The sequence below is a fragment of the Poeciliopsis prolifica genome, unplaced genomic scaffold, assembly GCF_027474105.1.
Source record: "Poeciliopsis prolifica strain line A6 unplaced genomic scaffold, Auburn_PproV2 SCAFFOLD008, whole genome shotgun sequence".
Taxonomy (NCBI): domain Eukaryota; kingdom Metazoa; phylum Chordata; class Actinopteri; order Cyprinodontiformes; family Poeciliidae; genus Poeciliopsis; species Poeciliopsis prolifica.
Genome location: NW_026562383.1, coordinates 14,527,055 through 14,551,361, shown reverse-complemented (window position 1 = coordinate 14,551,361; position 24,307 = coordinate 14,527,055). Strand labels below are relative to the sequence as shown.

At 35.5% G+C, this 24,307-nt stretch overlaps 1 protein-coding gene across 1 annotated transcript in view; it reads right to left on the bottom strand.

The window, feature by feature from the left end:
* Positions 1-24,307, bottom strand: part of sntg1 (syntrophin, gamma 1) — a 59,475-nt gene that overhangs the window by 33,033 nt on the left and 2,135 nt on the right. Inside the window, exons 2-4 of the mRNA XM_055033822.1 lie at positions 8,427-8,751; positions 7,712-7,761; positions 1,736-1,870 (exon numbers count right to left, since the gene is read on the bottom strand). Coding sequence (XP_054889797.1) covers positions 1,736-1,870; positions 7,712-7,738 — 162 coding nt within the window. The 5' untranslated portion in view covers positions 7,739-7,761; positions 8,427-8,751. The remainder of the gene's footprint in view (positions 1-1,735; positions 1,871-7,711; positions 7,762-8,426; positions 8,752-24,307) is intronic.

The window sequence follows — 24,307 nt, the reverse complement described above, 5'->3', positions numbered from 1 at the left end:
TAGAGTTCATTCCACAAAAAACTATATTCATTTTAAAATCAACTTTATTTGCAACCATTGCACTATTACGGTAGAACAAATTCCAGCCAGCTAGCTTCTTTAAGGTAAGATATGTTTGTTCATAGTCCTTCAGATCAATCATTCCACCCACATTGTGCAGTACCAGAACAACTGGCACCAAAACAGACACTAAGAATTATGCTGCCAATGTCCCGATTCACAGTTGGAAGTGTTTTGTTTTTGTTTGTTTTTTTAAGGATTTTAAGGCTCACCTTGACACCTCCAAACATTTTTGTTTTCTTTGTGAACAAGTAACAAAATGTTTGTGCAGAGGGTTTTTGCTTCATCCATTGTGATATCTGCTGATTTCAGCAAATATCACAATGGAATAAGTGTTTGTATTGAAGCAAAATTTGCATTCTTGGTAGCTGTACTCTCAGAAACCGTTAAATCTGAATCTGCTTTGACATAGGCATTGAAATAGGTGTTTCAGCACTTTCCAGACGGAGTCTTATTGGATTCTGAATTGGAAATTCACTTTGCTGTCATGTGTAATTGTAATTGATGGTTGGTTAAGATTATGATCTCAAATGGTTGTCAAAAGTGGTTTTGGAAGGCTTCTTGAATGATGTTCTTAAATCCTGAACATTTTTTAAAAAACTGGAAACTAACCAACTAAATAAAACTCCTAACTCTATTTATACATGATAAAACATGATAAAATATGCAGCCAGAATTATGCCCAGAGCTTGTTGATGGCTACAAAATTGAGATTAACAGGCAACTTGAAAAGTAACAATTACTCAAATAATATGTGTTTGTATTTATTTGAGGATGTAGTAACTGTGTGTGTATTATAGAAACTCCTCCAGAAATTCAAATGTCTGTATGCAGTTTAAATATCAAGAAGTTGTGTACTGTGTCCTTATTCTATTGTGGGAGAAATGGCTTTTGATGCCTGCATAAACATTTTTTTTTTTTGTAATTTTGGCTTTACCATACATTTGCAGGAATATAATCATTTCTAAAATATAAAGATTGCAAACAGAAACAGGCTATGAAGTCTTGTGTAAAGTGAATTCACATCAATTTTTAGAGGCTAAAATCTTCCTTGATGCGTTTTTGAACCAATTGGTGCAACTAAGTGTAACACTGTTTGAGCATGTCCCTCCTCACCCTTATCAAACCAGTGCCAGATGGCGACCCAAGCACGACAGGGTGGGAATGTGTTGGAACAGGAGGAAGGCAGACACATTCTGCCAGAACAAATGAAACATAAGGCCCCTCAGTCCACTCATCTGTCTCCGATGCAGTAAAGTTTTATCAGGGGAAAGTTTAACATGTCTGCAAGGTTAAAAACATCCTCACTTGACATGCTAAAGATGTGTTTGGACTTCTATGTCTTTGACCTTTTCGTAGATTAGTAACAATGTTTTGGAGGACGTAAACCTCCATTTGTCTGTGGCGACTTTTATCCGGGAAAATGTTATTACACGAATGCCATTTTGGTAAAGGCCATAGTCTCCAGCCTTGTTTCTCATGAGAGAGTGCATTTATAGATGCAAAGGAAAGGCCGTCGGAAGTGATGACAAGTGAGAGCTAAATGCTATATTCAACACAAGATCAGCAGATGAATCACTATTTAATGAACATATTTCATTTATAGGGCATGATTCTACTGATGTAGATGTGTTGTGAATGCAGGCAGTGCCATGACTTTGACTGGGTTACTTACGCTTGAATAAAAAGGTTCTCCTGAAATGCAGATGACATCTTGTTCTTGAAGGATAAGAATATCTTTGGCCAAGTGTAGTCGAATATTAAATGGCTCCTCATTACCTTCTTGCATCAAATAAATCCCAGTCTTTGTCTGCAAACAGTCAGAGAGATAAAATCATTCATCATCCCCCCCCATGACAAAATTAACTGGCCATGAAATGAAATGTCATTGAGAACCCTCGTTGCAGGATGAACATGGAAATTAGTTCTGGCTGATGTCTGTTATTTTCCATTTTTTCCCAATGCTTTAATTGTTAATACTAATATCAAAACAAATAGGGAACCATTTCTATTAGAAGTATCCATAAAAATGGATTTGTAACTTCAAATATTGAACTGTATTTTGTGAGTCCTGAAAATGATTTGCTTTCTGTGTGCTTTGTATTATTTCACAGACAAAGGTGCTCTCAGATTGTATCATCTCATTTAGCCTGAGAGAAAGGCTGCGGTCAAATCAGGAAGCTGTGACATGGAAAGACCAAAAGAAAAAAAAAATTTAAACTAAACGCTACGTTTGTTTCTACTTCATAACAAGCAAAAGTGAGGACTGTGCGTGTATTTCCAACAGTCCTTTAAAAACACACTAATCTGCATAAATTTGCATTCTGCATCTCCTTTCCTCCTTCAAGGCTAATTGTGATGCCGGTCCCGTCCTTGACTTAAAAAAGGTCTGAATAAGAGAAGCACCTTCACCTGATGAGACTGCTAATAGAAGAAAGCCACCAGTGTCAGCATCCTTGTCACCCAGCATATGACGCATATGAGCAGATAAGACGCTGAGCTTCGTTGCTGCTGGAAGTTTAAACTCAGGTGATAGTCAGTTTATATATTTAGGGTTCGATGAGAAGCGCAGGAAACTGAGCTCGTCCACTCCCACCTGCACCCGTGGCGTTGGAAATTGAATGACTGAGGCATTAATTCACATTATTTGAAGTAATATGTGTCTGCACAAGCATCATTAGTGAAGCGAAATGAGGGCAGTAGTGTCTGTGTATTATTGAGGTCAGGCAGCATCTCACTTGACTAAGTGTCGTCTGACCTGCTGTGCCTCTTATACTGCAAATAATTAGCTTTATCTTCCATCCTATTTTAAGGTGCACCATCACTCCCCTCCTAACAGTCCAATCTGCATCATCATCTTTGCTCTGAGATGGAGTGTATTAAATTTTACTGACAACATAAGATAATGAAGCAAGGACATCTTGTTCTAGACAGGGAGCATAATATTAAGAACTAACAGGGAGGAAAATATGAAAGGTGCAATTAACAGCTGATTTCTTTTTGCTATTTTTAACTTTGTTATGTAAATAAAATACCTTGCAAAAGTTGTACCCTTCAAACTTTTTCAAATTGTTACAACACAACCAAAAACCTCTGTATTTTATTTTATTAGGATTTTATATTGCAGGCCAACACAATGTAGTGCAAAATTATTAGAGGGGATGTTGATAACTCCTGACTTACCTAACCCTGTTTTAAACTTATCTGGCTCTTTATCTTTGACTTGTATTTGGTCTTGCTGATATTGTTTCATCATTAATATTCTCTAAGAAGCATCTGAAATAATAATAATAATAATAATAATAATAATAATAATAATAATAATAATAATAATAATAATAATAAAAACTTGCTCTGAGAGTACACTTAGCAGTAGAGAACTTTATAATTTAATTTGGTGAAATCTGAAGACAATGGGTTCCTAAATGTTTATTTAGGGGAATTCAAGTAAATTGGTCTTTTACTTGAAAAGATGATGAAAAACAAATTATTTCCTTCCACTTCAAATATATACACAAGACATAAAATCCCAAAAAAGGCACATTAAAGTTTGAGGTTGTACAAATGTGAAAATAAAATTGGTGGTTTGAACACTTTGTAGAAACAGGTTGAAGAATAAAACAGTGTCATTCCTATTAAAAATCTAAATTATGTTAGAGACTCTGTTGTAAGATTTTTTTGTTCTTATATTTCTAACTTACTTGTAAGACAAATGCCTAGAGCACTTTAAGTTTCTACGTGAACTTTCATTTCTTCATGTTTTACTTGAGAAGAGGCATATTTTCTTAAAACCTTTTCAAGCGGTGGTGAAAAATATGTCAGACTTTCTCGAGGCATTTTTAAATTTTATTTTGGCTTATTTTTTGCTTATTTTTTTGACTCGTGTCAGACCATCTTCCATGAAATGCTTTCTTGTTACGGCACCTAATTTAAGAGACTCCTAACTTCCACATCACTAGCTAAATCTTAAAAAAAAATTTAATTACACCCTTAAATAGATCATAAAAGATAACTCTGTGCCCAAAAACTTTCTCATGGAGTGATCAACTAAAATATTGGCATAGTTGATGAATAACCATGTATCTGTCAAGATTTGTGTCAGACATTCGCTAGAGTTTTTTTTATTTTTTATTTCTCAAGGGCATGATTTCAAGTACTTTTCATCACATTCTGATATATTTTTCTATTGAGCATTTCTTCATTTGCGCTTCAAACAAAAATGAAAGCTAACTGAAGGACAGGTCTGAGCATGAATTTAAAGAAGTTTGATGCATTTTGCAACCATTTTTTAAAACTGAAAGAATATCTGGCTTCTTGATATAAATGTATAATGACATGAGAAATGATTTTAATATTTCTGCAGTGTTTGTTGGCAAAACTCATATGTGCACTTCACACATTTGTGAGTCGATTCTGTAAGTTACAAAAAAGTGACACAAGAAAAGAGGTAATGGTAATTTGTGTCAGGATTTTTGTCAGACCATAGAACAGAGGATGGGTAAACGGCACATAAAAAGAAGGTGGAGCAACTGTGTGTTTCTTCTGGTAATGAACTCTGCATGCAAATTTAATCAATTGTTCAAATTACACCATTTCTAAAGTTCTCTAAGTTCACTGGAGTGTGTTGCGAGATGGGTTACACCTACATGAACAGCTATAAGAAAGTAACATTACATAAAAGTTGGATCGGTTTAGAGATAATGCATTTCAATATCAAAGAGTGGGGAAAAAACAGCAGTAGTTTTACATCAACCCAGAAGTTAGTTAAATGAGGCCCCAAGAGTGAGAATGAGCATGAAGTGTCATGCTGATTCAAAGTACTTTTTTGTTCTATAATGATGTGCGCTTCATGATGAAGGATGTACTACTGGCCTCATTTGAGATTAAGCCCCATGGTTGTAGTTTACTCCACAATTTAACAAGTGGACTGAGGACAGAAGAAAGCTAACTGAGATCAGATTGGTCAGGTAACATTCGCTGGCAGTCCAGGCTGATTATTACCACAATACGGCCAATGTTTTGTCCGTTTGCTAACTTTGTAAGTGAGCCCTCATTTTTGTCATGTTTTATCACAACTTGGTGTTTTGCACAAGAACTTTTTCATATTCTGTTGCATCACAATCCCAGACCTCATTACATTTTATTGAAATTTATGATCAACACAAAACAGCATATAACTGGTTTTAAGAAGTTGTCTTTTTTTAAATAAAAATCCAAAAATATGGTCTTTATTTCTAAGAGAACATTTTGAAAACTGCTTTTTGATGACATGACACCGCCAAGTCTTTTCAGGTATAACAGCTATTTACATCTATAGACTGAGGTGGGGACCCAGACTTCTTTACAAAATACCTGAGCTCGGACAAATGGAGGAAAAGAGTCTCTGGAAGAATAAATGTTTAAGTCTTGGATGGTTTGTTCACAGTGATGTGTTTTCACAGCACATACTGTAGGGTTTCTATGTAACTTGGTATATTATTTTATAAGTTGTCTGTCTGCAGTATTCCTCACCTTTAACAATAAAATTGTTCAAAAACTTTTAAAGACATTCACAAAACAGCTGGAGGTACCAGGACTGTACAAACAGACAAAATATTAGAAGTAATTTCCTTTTCTATGAATTTTACCAGTTTGTGTTGGTCTATCACATAAAATCCTGAATAAATCCCATTGAAGATTGGCTTTGCAGAATGACAAAATACAGAAAAGTTTAGGAGCTCTAAATACTTTTGTAAGACATTGCATAGTTAAGGAATGACTAATGACATCGGGGTAGACTTAACATATACTGAATATATAGCTCCAGACATTTTTATTGCAGTGACAGTGGATGCATTCCCTTACCTAAGCTATGAATACGTCCTGTATATCCTGACTGCTCATCCATAATCCCTGAATGTTTAAAGCCAAGACAAACTGTGGGTCTTTAAAATGTGTACTTTGATATATTATATTGGGATGTGTAGCGTGAAAAGCGGGAGGAAAAGCATTGTTGAACATTGCTCACATCTTATGCAGCCAGTGAAGCTGCAAAGAACTGTCGAGACTTCTTAGTTTTTATATATATATTTATATATATATATATATTCTCACACAGTTACTGATCCAGTATTAAGAATGAGAAGTTTAAAAGCTTTAATTTTTCTCTGTAGTCAGCAGAGGTGGGCTTACACACAGAGAACCTGTCAACACAACATCAGTCATTTCTTCATCAGTGCAAGCATGACTTACCAGAACCTCTGTCAAAATACAGTTATTAACATGACGCAGACAGATCTGACAAGTGTCAGATTAATGTCTCTGTCTATAAGAAAGTCTGTTATGTGGTTTGCTCTGAAAGCAATTCCTGATTTTTTTTTTTTTTTAATAAAACATTTCTACAGCCCCCCGCTGACTGTGAGTCAGATCCTCATCTGTGATATTACTTTATCGGCATGTGGAACTGGAGCACGGAGCTTATCGCAAACGGTCACTTGAGACCCCTGTGGAGGCGCACTCTAATGTGAGATATTGGCTAATGCATATAAAGCTGTCCTTTTGTGATCACATAGGATGTAGAGTCATAATAAGATAGAAGTTCATCCTCTTTAGGGTTAGGGTTTTACGTATGAAGAATAAAAAATACATTTTTAGGCCAATCATTTTCCCAGTCTTCCTTCAGTTAGTTGAGGTTTTTATACTAGAGGAAAGATACACATATAACTAAACCGAACGTCACACTGGCTTTGTAATTAGGGGACGGCTGCGTGTCAAGAAAAGGTCTCATCTGTCCCAAGTCATGCTGTTATACATATTTTTATACATACATTTATATTTTTATAAATGTACTTTTTAGGCACATAGTGCCATTTTATAGCACAATCAAGTAACTGTTACCTTCAGTTGTTATAAATATGCTCTATGTCAAACATAACTAAGAAGAAATTTGACTCTGTAATTTGATGCTTTGAATTTGGCCTCTGTCTCTTTAAGAAGCTCCTGAGTTCTCAGGATTGTTGGACTGAGAAGTACTTTGCATAGTAAGATCAGCAAACTCACAGTTCCACCAGGAACCAGGTGAGTAGCAATTACTAGTGTGAGTAATTGCTACTCACACTAATCTGGAGGAGATGAGGGAATAACATTATAACATGATGGAAAGGTCAAAAAAGTTCATTTTACATAATATCCACAGGTTAATTCACTCCACTTCCATTTCTAGGAAATTGATAAACTATCTTCAGTATTTTCACTTATTTACAATACTTCTCAGTGGCCTCAAGTTGTTTGGAAGTTGCTTTTTAGAACCTCACTATCCATTGCTTGTTATCAGCATCACCTAGATACATTTATTGTAACAAATGTTTTATTTATTGTGTCCAGATATATAAACCCTCTAACTGAAAAAGGATGCACATCTTTTTTTAACCACTACTGCATATTAATAGCAGATATAAAGATGTGGCTTCTGTACATCTATCATCACCATCTTCTAAGAGGCTAAGGTAGCGAATAAGAGGCAAAACCATGAGACAAAAAATGTTCTCCTGCGGTCCTACTCTCTAGCTTTTTAAACATGCTGGGAGGCTTAATGTTGTGTTCTAATGCTTTAAAATGCTTGGCCACTTTCTGTAATTACGGTCAATTGTCAGACTGATTAAATCCTACCAACCTCTTCATTTGAAGTCTTGAAATCCATGTGCTACAATGCAGTGAGAGATTCTGGAATGGAGAAAAAAGAAAAATTAATTTAGGTCTGCAGGGACAAATGCTTAATGATAGGATGGAGTCATGTAGGAAAACCACACGGCTGAGTTTAAATCAGCATTGTTAGCAGGTTGCCTACACCCGTTATGCTCCACTCTTTCTCATCTGGAGCTTAAACAAAAGAGGAAAAGAGACTTTTCTATTTAAATGTTCTTCTAAACTTGACTGAACAAGGAACCCCAATGGTGCAATTTTCTGCAGAAAACTGGAGACCATTAAGCATTAATGAATAATTTATTAGCAAAGGTGAGAGCTAAGGTATCCTAATAAATGTTTCAATATTGAATCCAGCCTCCCAGAAATGAACTGTGTCACCATGTCTGATGGCTTGTCGGAGAGATGAGAAAACCAGCCACAGTGGAATGTTCTGTATTATTTTGAAAATAAAAACCTAAAGATCTTTAATAGTAAACAGTCTATATGTTTACAATTTTACACTCATTATATTTTATTCTAATAATCAAGTCATTTTGACAGCTGTTTTGAAGAAGCTTAATCGACACAACCAGTTTTAATGAAACAGGACAGTCACTGGGATACAGAAAATAAGCGCAGAAAAAAAAAAAAATCAGTTCGCACTCAAGTTAAAGAACCAATGCAGCAGAGAGACTGAGACTTACCTCATCAGAAAGGCCTCCAGCTCTTTGAGTGTTGAGGTCTAGCCATCGAGCGGCGAGCTGATCCCTGATCTAAGCCGTAGCAGGGGGCCTCTCAGGATCATGGTTGTCAGATTTGGGCGGCGGGAGAGCAACACTGTCACTCCTCCTGGCTGGCTGTGTGTATGTGTAAGCAGCGCTATTCCCAGTAGAGCCAATGCTGGAGAGCAGATTGAGGTTATCGTTTGGAGGATGGAATTTCTTCTAAAGGTCCCTGAACTGTGGCTGCGCTGCAGCATCAAGGAGGATGGGGCTAAGAAAACATTCTGCTCTTCCACAGAGGTGAAGTCTGGAGAATAAAATGGATAAATTAGTGGATGTTGTTAATTGCATGCTTTTAACTTTGAATGAAAATATATAATCTACATTTGCAAGCAATACAGATGTGAGAGTTGTTATTGTAAAACTAGTATGTATGTGTGGGATGTAGAATCTGAGGCAGTTCTGGGCTTAAACTCCTAAACAATCAACCGGAAATAGAAATGACACAAACTCAAGATCTGAATGATTCTGATGAAGGATCTGCTCAAACACTTCACACACAAACCTGTAGATTAACATGCAAGAGAGCAAAAAATGTAATCAACTCACATTCTTCTATTTTCTTGGATTTTGCAAATACCAAACAATTTCATTTTTCATGATAGTTATTAAATTCCAAAAGCATACCCTTGAAAAACCTGTCTCATTAGTATCCATTGTTTATTCAATGCCACATTAGTGTTGAGCAGCAGTGCTGCTACTATCATCATTGTCCCATCTAAATCACTAGTGCAAACAAGTGATTTAAAAAGACAAAGTAAATTTTAGTCAAATACATGTTTTAAACATTTTTTACTATAATTTGTACTTACACAACCTCTTGGTAATTAGCTGTGCTATTTTGAGGACACTATTAATTGAAAAAAGTTTAGGTTTTCTTTATTCTCTCTCTGTATTCTTTTCACAGTAGATTTTGTTATTTATATCAAATTTGACCAATGTCTGGTGCAATGACGAATCGAGAACATATAACAACAATGGTCTGAAATATTATGAAACAAATCCATTCAAATAATTAGAAAATTGCTTCCAATTTGTTTGCAAAGTTGTATATATCCTCATCTAGACTTAACTGAGCTTCTAATTTTCCTCTAATGTACAAAGACAAAAATGCACTTTGCTGTGATGTCAACGTATCTCCAATCATGAGCTCTTTCTCAGAGATTCACAGTGAAATGAAAGGATGATTATTGTAAAAACTTTATTTACACAAGTTTAGATATATTTTTATTTCAAATAGCATAAGATAGGATGCCCACAGGCTCTATTCTGCGATCCATACTGACTAGCATGCTTCCCTTTGGCCATGTTTTTTGGGAAATCTTGGATGTATTTTTAATAAAATATCGCAACTCGGTTTCTCTTTAACAACTGCTTGTTTATTTGTTTGTTTTCTTTGGTTCTAGGAATCTTTGCAAAACATTTTCTTTGGATTCAGCTACTCTGAAGCCTTTTGTGAAATTGCATGTCAAGAATTTGAATGTGATATTTGACAGTGATTTTAACTTTGAGAAATAAAATTCCTAAAATGAGGTTGTTATCAAACTGCAATTCTTTTGGTAATGTTAAGTCATGCTTTTATGACTTCCAAACTACAACAATTCATTCAGTTTTGATAACCCAGGTCTTCTTAGCACTGGAATAGCTTGTTCAGATTACTGCAGTGTGTGTTAACACTGAGAAGAAAGAATGTAAATACAAATAGTTAAATAGTTAAGAAGGCACCACTCAAACATGTTAAGAATGGGGGTAGATCTAGATGTAGACATTGGACAGAACAGTTTTCATACAACTTGACAGTACTTAAATAAATTTAGTTTTACTACTTCTGTACAAAAATTTGTTGAAGGTTTTGCAGATATAGCAGACAAATATTTTGTTTAATCATAACAATAATAACAGTTTAAGATAATCTCAGCTTACATCAGTCTATAAGTCAAGAAATCTCTTTTACTCAGCCCTGAGCTTTTCCAGTCCTTCAACCTTACCCAGTATTTCTTAACAAGCTTATGGAAAGAGAAAAGTGTGAGTTTGCATACTAGATACATTTGCAGCAGATGATTATCTACCAGAGTGCATGGGGTTATATTCTGTATAGAGAAGATGAGATATGTCATTCAGTGGCCTTTTGTGCTTGCCTGTAGGACAAAATGCTCATAAATCCCCTAGAGAGAGTGGTATTCCTTTATCTCCATATCTCAAGTATGTTGAGTGCAGTTATTTTTCTCAATAGAAAAAAAAAAACAGACAGATTTCTGCCTAAATAAAATAGCATAAGAGTTTTTATATAAGGATAATTTGCCCACATATCCATAAAGAAACACTGTGAGATTGTGAAGGACAAATCTTCATATTCCACGTTCCAATAATATATGTGAGCAATCCAATGGAGTCTCACTGCAAAAGATGCACACACCTAATTGAGATGACAGTGGTGAAGATGCTAATACACAGAGAGTGTCGGGAGCATTGTGACAACAGAAGAGAAAGAGAGGACATTTTGCACTTTAAGCCAAGATTTTTTACAATGAAAAAATCCCCATTTCATTGGGTCAAGTTTTATCTATTTTGCCAACAATATAGACAAATAATACAATTCATTTAATTTTCCTCTCATGAAAATGCAGAAAAATCTGCAGGTTTTAGTTTTTGAATTAAAATACACACTACTTTACCTTTTTTTGTTGTTGTTGTTGATAAAATAACATTGCATCTTATAGACACCTAAATAACAAAAACATTTAAGATGTTAATCCCTTACATTTGCTCATTGCAAGTGTATTCATACTACTGAAACTACCCCATTTTGTATACAGTCACAAACTTTTAAGTGCAATATGTCTTTGTGGGATTTTATATGGTAGATCAACACAAAATAACACTTATCCGTGAAGTGTGATAATAATGTTGCATGGTTTTCAAATTTTACACAAATAATGCTGTGCATCTATATTCAGTCCAATTTACTCTTATATGCAACTGCAAAGTTCCCAATTACAATGATAACTAGAAATGTGGGAGGGGATGAAAGGAAGCTTGAGCAAAAAGATGGTGTGCTCATATTAGTTTAAAACTTTTTGGGATACATACTGCATGCCAGAAATGTAGAACAAAAAACTGACAGTAAATCTACCATAAAATAAATCTACCACCCTGGAACATGGTGGCAGTGGCATCATGCTGTGGCGATGGATGTATTTCAACAGGATGACAGCCCTAAACATACACAGCCAGAGATACAATGGAGTGGTCTACATCCAAGCTTAAAACAATCCTTTAGAGTGGGCCAGTAAAAGGTCACACCTACATATAATGGCGCAATTGGAAAAAGATAAAATTGAATTTTGTATTTGTAACATCATCAAATATGTAAAAGTTTTAAGACTTTTGTGAAGACGCTGTAAAACAAAATATTTGTTTCATCGATCTGATGCAGTTACAGGATTTTTTTGCTTCCAAGCACACTCTTATAAAACAACTGCGTGATTGACAAGACAGCAGCCCTAGTAAATGTTAAGACATGCTTTAAAATTGGATGTCTACAAATGGTCAACTGAAAGACATGTCTGCAGCTAGAAGCAGAGCACTTTCTTTTAACAGGCCCTCCTGAACAACCTGCAAGACGGCAGCACTTCCCTTTGTCCTCTGAGAATTCAAAGATTAAACTACGGACCTTTTGTGTCATTTCAGCAGAGTCAGTGTTGCTCCTTTTATAATAACAGGTACTTTCTATCCAAGCAGTTTGCTAAGCACTGTGTTTCCAATAATGCTCTTCCTTTTGACAAGAAAAGGAAGCAAGCACACAGAAAGAAACAGAGCAAAATCGCTTGGATGATGTGGCGATTGCAACATGACATCTCCATCTTTGAGAGCTGACGACAGCTGCGGGCCACGGCGGATGACAAATGGCCCTTGAAGCTTCCAGGTGAAGCAGCTGACTTCATTGAACTCCACTAAATTCAGTTTCACTCTTCAAATACTGCGATGGGCTTTTTTCAGTCTCCTGCACACTCGTGTCATTTTACCCAGAACAGAAAGTCCCGGTGACATTTTTTGTTCTAAGAGATGATAGGCATTATGTTTTTTAATACAAAATTACAGCATCAAGAGGTCATGAGCAACAGCAAAAACACGGCAGAAAGAACACTTCCTATTCCTATCCCGACAAAAAATTACATTTCTTCTGCAACCAGTATCTTTGAAGATCAAAATCCCCTCTTAAACAGAGTATTTCTTTCCGAAATGAATCAATTATGATCACAATGTGATCAGTGATCAGTTTTAACTCATAAGATTGCTTTTTAATAGTCAATCTCCAAGCTGCAAAGAAAAGACATCTGCAATTGTATCTTTCCAACTTTTATAAGGTGTTGATCTGCCTCACTTTTTAATGCTAATCATGCAGCAGAAAACTGTATGTTTAGTGGTAGCCAGCAGGTGCAAGATACATATAGATCTAACTTAAATCACAGCAGCCTACATGTGGTTTCTTGGAACAGGGTAGAGCTTAATATAGCCTTTCTGTCAAATGAAATGAATGTTTTTTATAAAAACAGGAATAAGAAACAGGACCTAATTTTACACAAGGCACCAAACAAATATAATCTATCATGTTGACAAAACTACATTTCAGGTATTTTTCTCATGCATTTTTCTCTCTAAAAAAAATCCTCTATTTTAACTAGTGATAGTGGTGATGTTCAACATATCACTAGGAGTAATTTTATCATTTCATATTGTATTCAAGATTTATCAACACATATTTCTCCATTTGGAGAAATATCTCTAATAATCAAAGATGAATCTCAAGGATTAGAAAAAAAAAATAATTTTTTAGTGAAAGATGTTTGGATCCATAAATGAAGTTGATGTTTTAATCCTTTAATTTTATCTTGTGTAAAATATAATATAACTATTATGGCTATAAAGCAAGGCTTCCACAAATAAGTCTGAATGTAATATAGTTGTAAGAAATAAAACTGGGATAAGCAGGTTTGATTTCAATAATATGTAATAATATATTACTAACTCAGACTTTTTATGTTTTAAAAATCCTTAAGCTACTTGTCAAATGTTTCATTGACGTAACTTAGACTTATCAATGTTTCTGTTGCACATTTATCATTGTGTTGTCAAACTGTGGCCACTGACACTGCTACCTTTCTAAAGCCTGACAAGTTATCAACTTTACTCTTACATGTGTGAAATGATCTAGATCTGATGCTTCTATAGAGCAAAAGTTGTTTTCTGAAAAGATTGCAAAAAGCCTCCTTCTGTCCTCCTGTCTGCTTGGTTTTAATAGAGACCATCAATCAAATTACCCAGAACAAATACAAGTCAATAATCCAGTTTTCTTTTCTTTTAAAGGGGAATTAGAAGCATTGTTCTTTTGATTTAGAAGGTCTTTATATTTTGTAGAATAAAATATCTTCACTGCAGCAAGTCTACAGGGGCAAAGTTTGGCCAGTTTGGTTTGTTCTCTTTATGTCAACAAAGCAAACTTTTTATCACCATCCAGCTGAGAGCTGCAGAAATCCTTTACGGCGTAAAAGTAATTAAATGAAATGAAGGAAGAACAGTCTGAAATCTCTAACAGGTTACGTCACACGTTGCTTGTACAGCCTCTTATTGTCACTCATTTCCACCACTAAACAAAAAGTGAAAGTTTGTTTTGAAAAAGCAGCTCTGACTAGCACATAAAAACTACATTTCAAGTTATAAGATCACAACATTTTTGACATTAATTCCTTAAACTGCTCCATAATTTTAATCATTTGCGATTCATTCTTGATGACTATGGTATTCAATAAAGTGTTCTTGAAAAATGAAGTGTAAAACTAAAACTGCACATCACACTGTGACTGAACACTGGGGATATTATTTTTAAGACAAAAAAAACTGGTCAGTTAATGATGTCACATATCATTTTCCCTTCATAATTTGGTTTCCCAAATAAGATCACTCACATTTGTAAACAAAATGGGAACATTTCAAAATGTGTTAATAGCTTTTGAAGGAAGGGTAAACAATGTCCTTTAGAAATATTCATTCAATGCTTTGTTCCCCCCCCAAAAAAGAAAACATGTTCAGAATTAAAACAAGCTAAATTGGAAAAGTTTGTGTGCACAAACTAGGGTCTGGACTTCAGTTTTACAGTGTTCAGACATTAAGTAATAATATCTAAACTGTAGACGGAATCAAATAAAAGACAAAAAGAACAATACTATTATTTACTTGTATTAACACAGTAATGAGCAAAAATGTGGCCCGGCAAAAGCAATCAGTCTAGCTTCATGGGGTTTTCGTAGAAACATCTGCATATAAAATGATGTGTGACGCGTCCTCTTCCCCTGACATATTAATAAGGCCGTCCCTCTGACTTTCTCCAGCAGCGAGCAGCCTCATACCAGGAGGCTGTAGTCTGAAACATTTGCTTAAGAACATCTTCTATTCATCAGGGGTCGTTTTGTGAGCCGCTAAGAGGTGCAACTTCTTAACCCCCCCATCCTCATTCAGATTATGTTCAAGATCGATTACTGAGAAATGTTCTGAGTGTCTCATCACGCTTTCAATTCTTTTCCCGCATTTGTCAAAAAAATAAGACTTTCATTACCTCATAAGTCAATACCTGCAGCTCCAGGCAGAGCGCGCGATGCTCTCTATGCCAAATGTGCATGAATGATAGACAGAGAGGAAAATTAATGATGGACACATTTATAGACTGAGATCCTGACCTTGCAGACTATGATGTATGTATTCCCTGGCTGCAGGGAACCTCTAGATAACAGGTGGGTGCCAGTTTATATAATATCACACACTATTAACGGACAAAATATCAAGAGTAGAAACAGATAAACACCAGATATACCTGATGATAAACAATAGGGAAATTGTCTCTTTAGGTATCCTCTACCCTGATTGTTAGCCATTTTTAAAATGAAATGATGCATTAGCACAGGACAGGACAGATCAGACCAGGTAGATACAGTTTTTGAGCCACTGAATTTATTTGCTATGTCATTCTGCTTAAGCATGAAAAAGATTCTGAATATATTAATCGTGTAGCTACTTTTGGTGTTTAAACCAGCAAGATCTACACTGCCGTACAGGAAAAGACTTTTGGATCTGGAAATGGCTCCATGCTGAGTGATGAGTACATGAAAGGATTTAAAAGCTCAGCTCTTTCCTGAAGGCTTGCTCGCTGAAATGATGCACATTTTAGGAACAAATGCGTTTACTGAATGAATACAAAGTAAAAGAGTATATATCCCCCTATCTCTCTCTATTCCCTCTCTCTTCGGTTCGGGCTAATTATTTTCAAATTCAAACTGTGTTGGGTAAAACAAATTTCTTTCTTGGAGAAGAACCCTCATTACATCATAAACCTTGAAGAATAAAGGTCTAATTGGAGTTCAAGGCATCATTTTGAAATTTCTCAGGATGATTTTCTGGTTGTACTTAATTTTAAATTGCATCTTAATGCCACAATTACATACTATGTAAAAGTGTGGAGTCTTACCACTTCATCATGTTGAGTATTTCCACAACTTTGCCTGGTATTTTGCCTTGGTCAAGCATGACAACAAGCTCAAGGAGTAAGACTATTTTTGCAACACTGTAAACTCTACCAATAAAACCAAAGTTATCAACCTATAGGACAGGGAACAGGTGTAGTTTTTGCCATAATAGCTGATTATTTTCATGGACTTCCAATATTCATTCCCAATCAAGTTCATTTATAATAAAAATGATGAATACATTTATACACAGATATGCATAGATTGAGATGATGCAGAGTTTAATGAGACGTAAAGGTGTACAACTATCTGATTAAATAACAAAATGGGAAAATCTTCTTTTTCTGTGAAACACAGATCCATGTACAGAAACAAATTTGATACTTTGATGAGAAAATACATCTTCTATCACAAAGGTCATTTTCTCTCTGAGTTTTCTATTAAAATAATCTCACAAGCAGTTTGTGGAATTAGTCATGATTCACAGTTTTTCTAAAACCCTTTTGTGTTGTAACACAGATGGTAAAACGTTGAGAAATGGCGCATTCACAAAGAACTGTGTTTAGAGTGATAAAAGTAGGTAGCATATTGAGCGCCTGAAAGGAGGGCGGCTTTACAGTTCTTGCTTTAAATTTTCTTTGAGTCTTTGAATTTTAGCGAATAAACATTGAATATCGTCCTGTGTGTAGCAATTGATACATTCCTCAACATTTTGACATTCTTATCAAATGTTATTGCTCAACAGCTAAAATGACTTACGATCTGAAATGCATGCCTCATACTCAGAATTAGTCAAAGTATAATTATTTTCATTTTCCTTTGTGCATTCGGCTCAACTGTACATCTGCTTTTAGTTTAAAAAACCATCACCATGCATTAGTAGGGCATTATTTGTCAGACTGTGATGTATGTTGTTGTCTGTGGACAAATTAATGCACTATAATCTCAGAGAAAGCTGTATACAGAGTTTTATATACCAAGAGAAAGAGCCTGAGAGTTGGAGACAAAACATTAGTCTTGTGATTTTACGCCTGTCTTTCAATAGTGGTGTCCATAACGCTATCAAGCAACAGTTGTCTGTGAGTGCTTATTGGACAAAATCACTACCTCTCATTGTTCAAGGTCAGAAATAGCTCTTTAGTTGCACAAGCATTATGTGTTTGTGTAATATGTTTGGTGTTTTTATAACTGTATCGGAAACGGTTACCAAAATATAATCCCTTTAGAATATGGCTATTTAATTCCTTCTTATTTAATTTCTTACCCCTAAGCAAACCTGTTTATTTTTATCTTCTCAAGTCACTTAGTGTTAGTTTAGTTCTCTTGGTAGGTAGGTGGATACATGATTTGAGGAGATAAATATTAATAGAAATGGCCAAACCTTCAGGATTTTTACACAATGCCAATTAACAACAAATATAATCTCAGGACACATTTATTGTTACGTGGACTGAATTTATCTCATGCTTTTTGAGTTTTAATAACCACCCGCAGTGCATTTATACTGCAGTCTCCATTACCCTGCCACACTCTACCATATACCAATATGCAGATCTGTAGGCAACTGAGGATAAGTGCCTTGCCTAAGGACAAATTATTGTGCTGTGGAAGGGTGGAATCGAAACCCAAAACCTTGCAATTGCAAAACGACTATTCTGCAATGTACAAAACAAATAGATTTAGTTTGTATAATTAAAATTATAATCACTAGTGCACTAGAAGATAGGTACACTCAAATGTTTGACTGCTTTCCATTTAACATCACAGTTTTACAGCTTCTCTTTTTTGTATCCCTGTACAACAAGGCAATATCGACTTGTAAAGGAATAATTAAGAATCTAGAAAACAAGTTTTTTTTTAACCATGTTTGAACAAAGCAAGTAACTTACTGAAAAATTGTTTCAAGTGCTTGATTTAAACTTAAATACATCTCAAGACAAAATGAATAATAAATGAAAAGAAAATCTAAATTACATGTGCAAATGTTTTACATTCAAGCCATTTTTCTCTAGAATCATTTTGAACTTAAAATTAGTGAATGGATGTTCTTTTGCAATACTGTTGGCAACGATAAACTTAATAATCTCTGCCTGGTTTGACGATCTGTTTGCTGCTGTCTGGCGCTGAAAGGCATTGTGAAGAGGGGACACTTGGGCAGTGCATTTACCAGGGTATGTCATTTTATAGATGCATTGTGCATTTTCAGCGCTTCAATTCAAAATGTAGAACCGCGGGGGGTGTTTATGAGTGGTTCATTTACATACACTTTGAGATGTGAATGCAGACATTGGGCTGAGCACCAAAATGAGAAAAAGGAGAGTCAGAGTGGAGCATGTGTCAGCACAGCAACAGGGCTGAACATAAGCACAAAGGAGGTGGAGCAAGAGTTTGTTAGAATGTATTGCATGCCAGAAGTGTTGGAGCACAAATAAAATGCCATAATTAGTGGAAGTGCAGTTCCACTAGCTATGGAACTGCACTTCCAGGTCCATAACTAGAGAAGTAGACAGTTACTTACTTTTCTGAGTAAGTAACCATCTTACTCAGAGAGGTGTGGACCCAAAAGGCCCACATCTCCCACAGATATGATGCCCATTGCTTCACATAACCTGGAAGGTTGATGGGTTCATGTCAGAACATTGGTAATACTTGGAGCGTTCATCCCTCAGTATTTCTATTCATCAGCCTACTCATCTTTATATCTGGCTACAAGTTACAATATTCACACAAATAAATAACAGGGCAGTGCATTTAGAGGAAGGGTCTTGGCTATCACTATCGCTGATTGGTTTAGTACATAATATTTATACTAAACTATACTAATGTATGTCTAGTGTTGAAAATAAAATGTAAAAAAATGTTAGAGACTTTTATTTTATTTTCTCAAATGACTTCTAGACCAATGTGACCTGAGAGTTTTTGTAATTACACCAGTGTGAATTAAGTTACATGTGTGAGCAAATTGGTCTAACTCTAGAACCCTGGCCTTGATCAAACCAAAGTAACATTATGTCACTCAAATATATTTTCAGCTTGAGTAATCCTTCCAGTAGACAAGTAGATTATAAAAAAGTACTTTAAATTCTTGGTTGTCAAAACCAATACAAAACATTCCCAAGGTGTGGATGAACTGATGTAAGGTGGCTGCAAAAACACTCCGTGGCTCCATTTTGTTCCCAAAAAATTGGGTGTGAAATGACCAAAACTACAGAGATTAAAATGGCAAAGTACCCATCTGAAAGACTTTTCCTGTTTGTGGTTGTAACTACTGGATACCAGTATCAAGGCAACCCAAGGTTTTAAAAGTTATGGTTTCAGACTGCTAAACCCTGATGCCATTCCAAAGGTTTAAAGTCCTTTTACTGAGACATCAGACAAAATCCAGGAGCTGCCAGAGTGCCTTCTCTTCTTTTTCGTAGCACAGAGCTAGATGAGCTGGCTGAAAGAAGACTATGAAAACTTTCCAAACTTTAAGACAAATTCCACTCTTTGCAAATATTATCAGCTGCAAAAAGACACACTTAACCCTAACCCTACTCTATAAACTCGTCTTTATTTTCACTGTAGAATCTTGAAGACAACAGCTAAGTTTCATAGGTATTCTATATTTCAATTATCGCTTTAAGTAAAGCAGTTAGATTCTGTTTTTGCTTGAAGTGTTTGTGTATTTACTGCAAAGCCATGGTATTATTACTAAGGGTGTGAGAATTTATTACACTCTAATATTACTTAGTAATTAATGCTTAATTACTGTCACTGATGTACTGCTCCACATAAACTTCTGTTGCAGACAGTTCCACAGCTGTTCAAGAAAGCTATCAGTGCCATTTTAGGCATTATCCCTGACAAAAAAAAGTAAATCTGAAATGAGTTGAACACTGCTTGGGGCTATTTTAGGCTTCCATTTACTGATTAAATGGATTGCAAATATTAAATGGAAACACAGTGACACAGATTACAGCGTGAGCCATCAAGGCTGAGCTGTTCCCATATCGTGGCTTCAGAGCAGCAGTGCTTAACGAACAAGCAGACTCTTACACATTAATCAAATATGACCTAAAATTGTCCAATGTGGGCTACTTCCAGGTTGCAATGTGTACAGAAAACATCGTCCACCCACAACAGAAACCCTCCTCTGGAGGTGCAGATGTTATCCGACTGGGTTTTGTCATGTATATGTAAAATGATCATTTATCATTATAGATAATCTAACCCCTTATTGGTTTTCTCAAGGCAGTCATCACCACGCATGTGTAGCTTTAAGTGAGTGGGTCTGTGTTGCAGTCCCGGATCCTCTAAATCAGATAGGCTGGTGTATGAGGTGCATATAAATGAGAGTTGTGCCGTCCCCTTCATGAAGAGTTGGGTGTGCATTCGCTTCATTAGCCATCAGTCTCTGTTAAGACAGAGTAATGGTTTTCTTGTGGCATGACAGTGATGCCATGGAAAAGACCGTCAATATATTTTCTCCGCAGAGCCTTCTTCCTGGGAGAAATGTCCACAGTTTCTTTTTATTTGTGCCGCTCATATATCACTCTGCAATAAAGCCGCATTGCTCCTCCTCCTTAACATCTGGTGCAGCTTGTATGGATGACTGACCAAACATTTGCTATAAAAACCCCTCAGAAACATCAGGTAGAATACTTCTTCTTCCCTGCTGCTGAGCTCCAGGGCTCTGCTGTGATGAAGATGTCCAGGATTGCTGTTGCAGACGGTTTAGGTTGAGGAAATACGCATGCACAAATACTGGTTTTATTTGTTGCTTACTCTTCATGTTAATTTCCTGTTTTCTATATGCAAATATGAAGAGTGACTTGAAAGGTTTGAATTTTCAAAATCAAATCAGACTCATGGCTTATCAGTAAAGCTTATTCATCTGAAAATAAATTGTTGTTCTTTCCAAGAAGGCACAATCTGCACTGATAAAGTAAGAATGGCAATTTTTATTTATTTCCTTTTAAAAAAAAAAAAAAAGAGAAAAACTAATAGTTTGCTGAGGATTATAGATGTGATTAAAGGCCCCACCCACTGTCTTAAGGACAGACACTAATTTGTCACTGACAGTTTTATTTCAAAACGCCCCACCCCATTGTTTCTGATTTTGTCTGAAATAATTTTAAAAATCAATTAATATTTACTTGCTACTTTACAAGGCATATATATATATATATATATATATATATATATATATATATATATATATATATATATATATATATATATATATATATATATATATATCCCATCAGAGTTCACGCACAACAAAAGGAGCAAGTGCCTTTTAAGTCCAACACTAACATTAAATGGCCAGCTGTATAATCACTGATGTGCGATCTCCCTAATGCCCAACTACTTAGTTTAGAAATACTGTACATCTGGACACAAAGGACATAAGCACAGATTCTGTCAGGGACTGAGGTCTATTGATATGGAGAGCCATTCCATTCAAATTTAAAGAAATACTTGTATTACTAAATAATTACAAAATATTCCATCAAATAATTAAATGTTCCCATAAAATAAAACCAGAATAAACAAAAAATATATAATGGGAACCTTATTTTACCATTCACAGTTTTTATTTATTTATTAATTACAAAATATACTTATGTCAGAATTTACATACGTATTTATTTCAGCGTCATTTTGTAACAGCCCAAAGCTACTTTGCGCATTTCGGGGATGTTTACATTTCAATGCAGTTAACTCATTATTTCAAGCTCTTTTTATTTTATGTTCTTATATTCAAATGAGAGGATGTAGTTTTTTTTTTTTTCTGTGGGATGGGGCTCTGCTGGTCAGAGTGAAGTGAGCTGAGACACTGAACTTCAATTCAGTTCGATTCAGTTTATTTATATAGCGTCAGTTAACAACAAACTTCAGCACATCTGCATGAGGGTGAAACGTGCAAGACATCGGGGGTTCAACTTGCCTCCTGGTGTCTTGCGAAAGTAACTATCCCTGACAGAATTTGCTACCCTGCTTCAGAACGACAGGCCTTGCTTCCCTTTTGTAAGCAGGGAAGTGCCACAAGTTTTGTTTTTCTTTTTTAACAAGTGGCATCCGGGGTAGCCACTGCCTTGACTGGGTTGATTTGAGCAGGTTGTGAAAAACCTTTGTTTAAGCAGAGATGGGTTCCCGTACTCCAAAGATATTCCACCTCCTTTATTGTCCCAGTAGAACCTCAAAGCTCACACGTTACACTAGATGCACTGTAGTTTGCTCTCTCAGCTAGTTTCATTCACAGAGAAAAATAGAAATAGAGTTAAAGCACATAAAGCAGCTTTACAAAATAAAAGTCTCCGAAAATAAAACAATTATGAAATGAGTAAGTTCTCATTTAAATACATTAAATCTTTAATTTGCGAAAAAAGAAAATAAATTAAATAGAGATTGACAAAATAAGCTCCCCATCATTTTTGTTTTTCTCATCTATTTAAGTTTCATCTCATGGACACATTTACTTATTTGATGGAAGAATTATTATTATAATAAATTTTTAAAAGATTTTCTCCAGCTCACAGGGCCAACAATGGTCTGATAGGAAAGTGGGTTATGAGAGAGGAGGAAGACAGATGTCAAAGGTCATCAGACTGGGACTTGAACCTGTAACAGCCTCATTGATGAGTAAGGCCTCCATATATATGTGTCACATAATTTACCCCTGTACCACTGCCGTGCCCAATGAAAGACTTATATAGTACTTATTGTTAACATTATTTGTTTATTTAATTTTCAATCATTTTGTTTTCTTTCTTTTTTGATCCTGGACTAGACGTCTTTAAGTCTTTTGTTTTGGACTTACAACCAGGCTACTGAGACAAAAATTATGTGCTTGAAAAAGTGACAAAAGAAAAAAGAAAAGAAAATAAAGAAGATGGGTAAAATCAGCTCTACTCAAACACAATCAACTTAGCCTAGCACAGAATGTGAACCACACAATAATCTCAACCACAGATTGATCTCCCCCAACAGGGAGATTAATCCCAGTCCACTTTGTCGGATCCAGCTTCTTAGCTTATAGGAAAGCTTTCTGAGTGTTCAATGCTGATGACACTTTCACACGGGGACCGACTCATTCTATGCAAACCAAAGCCTAGTGTAGCTGCATCATATTATCAAGCTAATGAGTGAAAGGGAGTGAGAGATAAGATTGAGTTTTTCCTCCCTAAGAGATTCAGAGATTTAAAACATTTACCAACATCATTTCATCTTAATGAAAGAAAACTATCCACTAGCTTGTGTTTTGCAAATTCATATTTTAAACTTAGAACTATCTTGCAGGACAAAAACTGTTTCCCATTCAGAACTTTGATTTAATCCATCTTATGATGAAGAAATAATATAGTTAACCTTTATGATCTCTTGTTTACAAATCACCGGACAGCTTTCATGTAGGAAGTATGATACAATAACCTAATAGCAGCTTGAAATGTAAAATAATATACTTATATTATTTTATTGTTTTGAGAAGAGTTGCTAAACTAAGACTTAGTTATGAAAAATCAGCTGCACTGCTAACGTGAGCAGGAAAGCAAACAATATCCGGAGGCGAAAGGTCAAAATGAAAGTTATTTCATGATACATTATTCAGTACAGTGCTCGCTTTTAAGATCAAAATAATTCTGAGAACAGGACATGTAGCATTAAAAAGGTCACTTATGCTTTATTCAAAGGAAAAAAGAGTAACCCTTGAATATTTAGAGCAGCTCGATTACATATCAAGTGACTAGGTGTTGCTGGGGTAGTGCAACAGCACTTTCAATGTGTTAACATACAAAATTAATGTCAATGCACTCATTCCCTGCTTCAAGTGATCCTTTCGGACTACTGTTCCTGCTTACATATTAGAGGATAATTAGGAAGGATTTTTTTTTTTTACTGGAGGAAAAGGACAACAAAAAACAGATGAGTACAAAGAAGCTGTTTTTTTTTTTTTTTGTTTTTTTTTCAGAATTGACTTTATATCATGCCTGTGTCAATTTGAGTGCAATATAGCAAAGATGGATTCCGAAACAAAGTTGTCTCGCGGCCTGATGTGCAGCTCAGACAAGAGTGACAAGCTTTTCACCTGTTCCCTTTATCTTTTTTCTCCATCTTGAGACGGCACATCCCTGTCACTTGGTCAAAATGCTCTTTGATTTTGGATATTAGCAGAAAAAATGTAATGGGGGTTATGAAATAAAACTGTCAGTGACAAATTAGTATCTATACTTAGACAGTGGATGGGTCCTTGAAGCACATCAAACCCGAAAGGACCTGATCTCTGAACACGTCTTTTCAGGG